The 8,352-nt window shown below is 42.2% G+C and overlaps 1 protein-coding gene across 5 annotated transcripts in view; it reads right to left on the reverse strand.

Moving 5' to 3' along the window:
* ANKS3 (ankyrin repeat and sterile alpha motif domain containing 3) overlaps window positions 1-8,352 on the reverse strand; it is a 27,208-nt gene that overhangs the window by 12,104 nt on the left and 6,752 nt on the right. For all 5 annotated transcript variants that reach the window (XM_012647796.1, XM_012647797.1, XM_012647800.1 and 2 more), the window contains 2 exons: window positions 7,976-8,057; window positions 1,587-1,722 (listed from right to left, as the gene is read on the reverse strand). In XM_012647796.1, the coding sequence (XP_012503250.1) occupies window positions 1,587-1,722; window positions 7,976-8,057 (218 nt within the window). The remainder of the gene's footprint in view (window positions 1-1,586; window positions 1,723-7,975; window positions 8,058-8,352) is intronic.

The raw sequence follows: 8,352 nt of genomic DNA on the forward strand, positions 1-8,352 counted from the left end.
AAAGTCTGACAAAATTCAACATCTATTCCTATAAAAACAATACTCAAGAATATAGGAATTAATGAATACTTTCTTAATGTGATAAAATATACATAAATTTTATATATACACATTTTTAAATATATGTACACCTTCCTCTTAAAGCCAGCCTCCTACTGAATCTGGCATTTCCACTGAGGTCAGGACCAAGGTAAGAATGTGCACCGTCTCCATCGTGTTTAACACTGTACTAGAGGTCTTGGCAACGAAACAGAAGAACAAAAACAACAAAACATCAGAGGCACGAGAATCAGAATGAAGTAGCAAATCTCTACTTGCAGATTTTATGGTAGTATATTTGAAAAGCCCTAGAGAAAAAACTAACTTGAACAATAAAGGAATTCAGTAAGGTAGCAGAATATAAAATCACTTTAAAGAAATCAATTGCCTTCATACACGCTGACAATAAGCAAAGGATATAATGGTAGAGAAAACCCCACTTATAATAGCAACAAATATGGTCAAATACTTAGAAATAAACTTAAGTTACATGCAAAATGTATCTGAGGAAAAATTTGAAACCTTCCTACGAGACCCAAAGTACACTGGAACAAAAAGACATACCTTGTTCTTAGACAGGACAACTCAACAACATAAAGATATAGTTAATTGAGCAATTTACCACAATATCAATAAAAATATGCTCACTCTGTTCTTAAGGAGCTAGACCAGTTAATACTCAAGTTCAAACAGAAAAATAAACAAGCAATAGCTTGGGAAACAGTGAAAAAGAAAAGGAAAGCTGTGATGGGGACTAGCCCTATTTGATGATAAAACATACTACAAAAAGCCTCTATGATCAAAGCAGTGTGGCTTTGGTGCATGAATACAGAGAGACCAATGGAATTAAAGTTCAGGAAAAGACCTAAGTACAAAGAGAAATTCAGTAAATGATAAGTATGGCATCTCAGAACACTAGGTCGAAGATGGATTTTTAAATAATTGATACCAAGACAACTGTGTAACCATTTGGAAAAAGATAAAAGCGGATCCATATCTCACACCATACATGAAAATAAAGTGTAAATGGATCAGAAATCTAAATGTAAAAACTGAAACCATGTAAGTATTAGAAGAAAATGTGAGTGAATTCTTGTACAAGGGCCTTGGGAATGATTTTCTCCGACTCAAAATCCAGAGGCAATAAAGATTAATAAATTTGACTATATAAAATTAAAACATATGGCAACGAACACCACAGGCAAAGTAAAAAAGTAGAAAGAAGAGTCCCCCCCCCCCGTGAGGTCTCCCTCCCACCCCCCTTCCCATGGGCACCAACTTCCTGCATCCTTTGCGTGTTTTCAGACGCAGGTACCACTCTACACTGTACCTGTCTAACTGCCTTCTCTTCTGTTAGACCAGGGGCCTCAACGTTGACCACACATGGAGTCGGCAGGGGGAGACAGAGATGGTCTCCCGGCAGGGATGCCAAAGCCAAATCTCAGGGGAGGAATGGGTAGAAACCAGGAAGGGGGAAGCGGGTGTCTTTCTCTCCTGGTTCCCGTAACACTCAGGGTAACCCAAGCGCAGCTGGTAGACACAGGTACCTGGGCTCCAATAGAGGCTCTTGGGCAGAGAGGGTGAGTAAGTGTCCATCAAGGCCACGATCTTCATGTGTCCATACTGCTTGGCCAGCATCCGGGCCGTGGCCCCACTGTGGTCTCTCGTGTCCACTTTGACTCCCTGTAAACGTCCATGAAGGAAGCGTTAGGGCTCTCTCCTTCAGAGCACCCATACTTCCTGGGCTGCTGACCCGGAGTGAGAAAAGGAAGGGCGTGAGCTTCTGTGCACCTGCCCTGGGTGAGGAAAGACATCTGTGAGAGAAAGAGGGGCAGGCTTCTTTGGATCACAGCCGCAAGTTTTTGTTCTTGCTGTCTTCTCAATGACAAGGATAAGTGGGGTGGGGTTCTGGGGTCTGGGCAGGGGCAGCAGCTCCTGGCCTTCGACACTCTGCCTGCCAGGTTCATCATCTCACTTGGCAGGGGAGTGGCGGCCACCATGTGGAGAGCCCAGCCTTCGCCTTCTGCTCCGGGGCTTGTGTCCCACTCACTTCACTCCTCTTCACACAGAGAGAGCTGGAGACAACGGTTCATGAAAGCAGCGGCCTTCTAAACCTAGTCAGAATGAAAGCACCACCCTCTGAAACAGAATTTGGTCACTTTTATCCAAAGCTCTAAAATGTATTCATAGTCTTTCAGCACAATTCCACCTATGTGACTCCATCCTAAGAAAATACTCCTAAGTATGGTGAAAGCTTTTATGCATAAAGATGTTTAGCACAACATATTTGCAAAAATGAAAACCTGGAGACAAATGCTCAAGGGGGATGAAGAGTCAGCTATATTACTGCCGTAAATGGTGATATTTACAAACAGTTGTATAATCAAGTTTTAAGAAGGATCATGATACAAAACTACATAGACATTACAACTGCAGCAAAACAAGACAAAACAAAAAAGTGCACGGAAAACACTACTGGAAGGAAACATGCTCAAAATGTTAATATTGTTTTTAAGTAGTAAGACGATAGGGATTTTTCTAATCTTTCTAATCTTCTGTATTTTCTAAATGTACTACCATAGGCATGGTTCCTTTTGAAACTGGAAAAGCCCATTGAGTTTTCTAATTTAAAAGCTTCAACCATGCAGTCTCATAGCTGAAGGTGGGAGGGCAAATCAGCCAGAAGGACTGAAAACATTGAAAGAGTGCACAGCTTCTGACCCAGCCACCAGACCAGGTGCAGTGGCTCACGCCTGTAATCTCAGCACTTTGGAAGGCCCAGGCTGGAGGATCACTTGAGCCCAGAGTTCAAGACTAGCCTATGCAATATAGTGAGACCCCCATCTCTACAAAAAATTTAAAATTAGCCAGGTGTGGTGGTGCACACCTATAGTCCCAGCTACATGGGAGGCTGACTCAGGAGGATTGCTTGAGCCCGGGAGTTGGAGGTTACAGTGAACTATGATCCCACCACAGCACTCCAGCCTGGACAACAGAGCAAGACCCTCCCTCTTTAAAAAAAAAAAAAAGTATACACACCCTTTGATCCAGCAATTCCTCTTCCAGGAATTTAACCTAAGGAAATAATTCAGGATATACATAAAATTCAGAATTTTCACTGCAGCATTTAGCACAGTAAGAATCAGAAAGAAGCTAAAAAGGGGGATTAGTGAGCTGAGTGAGAGTGTATCTAGAAAATGGAGCCCTCCCGCCCATTTACGTAGGGTTGGGTGTGCAGCAACATGGACAGGTGTGCACACAGCACTGTAAAGAGACAAAAGCAGATTACAGAACATCAGTATAGCGTGACTCCGTTTTGACTTAAAATGTACACTGTGAACACTAGGACACTCGTAGGACACTCAACGATGTGTTAACACGTGCTATCTCTGGAGCATGGGGCGAGCAGTGACTTTTGCTTTCTTTTTGCTTCTCTGTATTTTCTAATTAGTTTATAGCAAGTATGTATCACTTGAATATATCCCCTACTTTGAAAAATCATTATCAACCTATGGTCTTGGGTCCAATACAGACAGTGCTTACCACACATCTCTCTGGTAGGGTAGGAAAAAAGTACATTTTTATGAGAGCCTACTGAGCTTAACTTTCTAGAACCTCCCCTCCATCCCACTTTCCAGAATTCTGGTTAGAAATCAGCTATGAAACCTTCAGCCTTAAAAGCTAATTTCTAGTTTCATAGCAGGAACCTAAAGGTTTTAACCATAAAGAAACAATAATGTGCACAGAAGATAAAAGACCTAAAGTTTCTGATTTTCCGATACGCTTTCCTTTTTAAAAATTGTGAGTGCCTGTCTCCTATGATCACCAGTTTTACCTTTTAAAATTGGACTCTAAACTTAAAGGCAGAGGCTTTTTATGGTTCTGGGCTCCTACCCATCTATTCCTAACCCTCTGATGTGTCTTAAAGAAGCCATGTTCATGTGAGTGGAATCACCTTCAAAGAATAATTATTTGCAGAAAAAGAAACCCAAATGGCCAATAAAGATATGAAAAGATATTCAAACTCACCAGAAATCGAGGAAAGGCAAGAATCAACAGGAGACAACTCATGTGCTATCAGGTGCCAACTGCTAGTGAGGGTGTGAGGGCCAAAAAGTATAAGCCCCCTCAGGAGGGGTGTGAATCAGGACTGCCACAGAGGGGCAGGTCAGCACCCTCTAGTGAAGATGCACCCACTGGACACACCAAAACACACCTAGAGCACACGCTGAACTACCAGAGAAATTCCCAGACTCGTGCTCAGGAAGACGTGTGAGTAACATTAACTGCAGCACCGTGAGGTGCGGCAAAGCAGACACACGGGAAAGCGGTGCACCCTGCAGGAAGGGATGCAGGCAACTGGTGCACACGCTGCGCGTTAACGCAGAGAGCTACGCATAGCGCGAGTGCACCGCATCTACACGCACCAACGCTGTTGGATGGCACGTACAGTCTGACTTTTTTTTTTAGAGACAGGGTCTCGCTCTGTTGCCCCAGCTGGAGTGCAGTGGTGTCATCATAGCTCATTATAACCTTGAACTGCTGGACTCAAGTGATCCTCTCAACTCAGCCTCCCGAGCAGCTGGGACTACAGGCGTGTGCCGCCACGCCTGGCTAATTTTTTAACTTTTTGTAGAGATGGGGTCTCACTATGTTACCCAGGCTGGTCTCAAACTCCTGGCCTCAAGCAATCCTTCTGCCCTGGCCTGCCAAAGTGCTGGGATTACAGGTGTGAGCCACTCACAGTGTTGGCCTGATATGTTATTTATATAAAGCCTTAAAAAATTCAAAACAAGTCCATACATTGTTTAAGGATACATAATATGTAATAAAATTATAACATCATGGACAGGAAGGTACACAGCAACATCTGAAGAGTGGTCGCCTCTGGAAGAGGAGAGGTGGATGGGGTCAGGAAGGGCTACAAAGGGGACTTCGACTGTGTCCTTTAAAAAAAAATCAGGAAAGAGCTGAGGCAAATATGGCAAGATGTTACAGCTGTCAAACACAGGCACTGGATCCATGTAGGTGAGCTGCACTACCCTGTTTTTTGTTGTTGTTTAAAGTACTTCGTAATTTCAGATGCATAATTCTTACTGCTGTGGGAATATAAGATGGTACCACTCCCTCTCTGGATGGCAATCTGGCAGGATCTGCGTCGAGACTGTGCTTATACTTTATCCAAAGGTCGACCTTTAGTACTGTACCATACAGATGTGGTTGCTCATGTGTTTACAGACATGTGTGCAAAGATCTTCTGCACTGGGCTGGGGAGAACAGCCAATGGTTGGCAATGACTGAATGCTACATGTAGACCACCGCTAAAGAAACTGATTCATCCTACAGGGGAATACTATGCCACCACAAAAGATATAAAAGAAAGAGAGCTATTTACACGCTGACGTAGAACAATCTCCATGATTGTTAAGTTTGAGAAGAAAGCAAGGTGGGAGCAGTTTCGTGTAGGACCAGGCACACGCCTGTGGGCGTAAATGCAGAGGGCCTATGCAGACACTTCCTTGGGGAGGGGACCAAGGAGACCCAGGCACAGGGGAGGGAGACAGGCCCATAGCGCCCCTTTCTGCCTCATCTGCATGTTTACCATGTGCGTGTTCTGTCCCCAAATTCTTTTTTTAAAAGAGATACCAAGTTCAAATTTCATTATTCAAAAAGTTCCCACTGAAAAGTGAGAAAAAACCAAACTATCCAATAGAAACTTGGGCTGAAAACAAAGAGAATTCATGAACAAAATACAGATGGCCAACAAATATATTTCAAAATGTTCTACCATTTAATAAGTACAAACCAAAATGAGATTCCACAATTCTCTCACCAGATTGGCAAAAACTTAAAAGACTAATATAACATCCAGGGCTGGTGAAGATGTGAGAAAATGGGCACCTTCATACATTACTGGTGGGAAGGACAACACAAACAACCTTGTCAGCAGGAATTTGTTAGGACTGCCTGAATTTTCCGTGGACATTTTTAACAGCTTTATTGGGATATCCTTCACACGCCATACAGTTCACCCAGTTACACTGTGTAAGTCAATGGCTTCTAGTTTATTCACAGAGCTGTGCAATCATCACCACAGTCAATCTAGAACATTTTTATAACCCCAAAAAGAAATCCTGTACCCTTCAGCTACTACCCCCTCCCCAGTCTTCCCATTCCTCCCTCCCTGCCCAACCACTAATCTACTTCCCATCTCCACGGCTCTGCTTATCCTGGACATTCCACAGGAATGGGATCATACACTATGTACCTTTTGTCTGGCTTCTTCCACTGAGCCTAATGTTTTTACGGTTCATTCACGCTGCATGCAGCATGTTTAGGGCTTCATTCCTTTTTATGGCTTGATAATATTCTCTTGTATGGATATACATTTTGTTTATCCATTCATCAGTAGATAGCCATCCACCCAGGTTGTTTCCACTTTTTGGCTACTATGAATAATACTGCTGTGAACATTTGTGTACAAGTTTCTATGTGTACGTGTTTTCAGTCCTCTTGGGTATATACATCTAGGAACAGAATCGCTGGGTTCTATGGTAACTCTAGATGTAACTGTTTGAGGAATTGCCAAACTGTTTTCCAAAGACGCTACATCATCATACTGTTTGCCTCAGCAGCACAAGAACAGTCTAATTTCTCTGCATCCTCACTAATACTTGCTATTGTCTGTTTTTTTCATTACAGAGACCCTACTAATTTTTCTTTTTTTTTTTTGAGACAGAGTCTCACTCTCTTGCCTGGGCTACAGTGCCGTGGCATCAGCCTAGCTCACAGCAACCTCAAACTCCTGGGCTCAAGCGATCCTCCTGCCTCAGGCTCCGGAACAGCTGGGACTACGGGTGCATGCCACCATGCCCACCTAATTATTAAATTTTTTTTTTGTACAGACAGATTTACAAAACACAGGGACTACATCCCAGCAACTGTACAAGCATTTTTTCATGTGCTTATTCGTCACTTGTTTATCTTCTTTCGAGAATGTCTACTCAGATCCTTTGCCTGTCTTTTGTGTTTTAATTATCTTTTTATTACGACCTATTAAATTTTTTTTGTAAAGATTGAGTCTCACTATGTTGCCCAGGCTAGTCTTGAATTCCTGGCTTCAAGTGATCTTCCTGCCTCGGCCTCCCAAAGTGTTGGGGTTAAAGGTGTGAGCCACTGTGCCCAGTAAGGACCTATTACATTTAAAATGTGAGCACTAGCAATGCCTCTTGTAGAAATACAACATACAGAAATAACTGCAAGTGTACTAAAGCTGCGTATTAAAGGATAATCCTTGGAGCACTGTTTATAATTGCAGAATGTTGGAAATGAAATTTCTACTAATAAGGAATTTATTAATTATGACACAAAGTATACACAGAATACTGTAGGAAGGTAAGACATCTGTGGTATATTAAGTCATTTTTTAAAAAGTTACAGAAAATACATGGAACCCCTTCTTTGTTCAAAACAGAAAGTAGTGTGTGTGTAGTTATCTATAAACACAGCTTTAGACAACAGAGGAAAAGTCCTGGGGAGCTCTTTATCAAACCAAGACGGTATCTTGGGGAACAGCAGGAGGAGGTTGAAAAAGATTCGGGACGATGTCTGCTTTCTTATTCTACATAATGTTTCTAAGTGATGAGATTATGAGTGCTATTTACTATTTAAAATATTTTCCTACACTTTTGAAATAACAGTATTTTCAAAATTATTACAGGAATAGGTATCTATTCTTACTCACCACTGTACCTCTAATGCCTAAGCACCACTCAACACGTGACATCAACAGACACTCAGTGAAAATGTACTGAATAAATAAATAAAGAACAGTTATTTTTTGCATAAAAGAAAATTCTGTTATAGTTTACACTTCAGTAATATGATTCCTCATTTGCTGTGACTAAATTACAAGCTAATAAACCGGGTCACTTACGTGATTCAGAAAATACTGCACGATTATTTCATGACCAGCAGCAGCTGCTTCCATCAGAGGAGTAAATCCATATATCGGCTCCCTGCAAGACGACAGCCACAGTCAGATGGGTGGCAGAGAGAAGTTCTGCCAGGCAAAAGCGCCCTGCTGAAGATAAAACCTGGCCCATGCACCTGCCACCTATCCCTAAGTATAGAGAGGTCTCTCTCTCTCCTAAGAATTAACGAGGTGAGATAAGAAAAGTTAATACATCAGCCTCATTAACTCTTCTGAGGTTTATCCCCAGCACTGGCCTTTTATCCTGAAGACAGCTCTGTCATCCTATCTTCCCTCCTTCTGGGCTCTTCCTACCTGCTATCACCTCTACTTCAATCATA

Source organism: Propithecus coquereli, unplaced genomic scaffold (assembly GCF_000956105.1).
Source record: "Propithecus coquereli isolate 6110/MARCELLA unplaced genomic scaffold, Pcoq_1.0 Scaffold27, whole genome shotgun sequence".
Taxonomy (NCBI): Eukaryota; Metazoa; Chordata; class Mammalia; order Primates; family Indriidae; genus Propithecus; species Propithecus coquereli.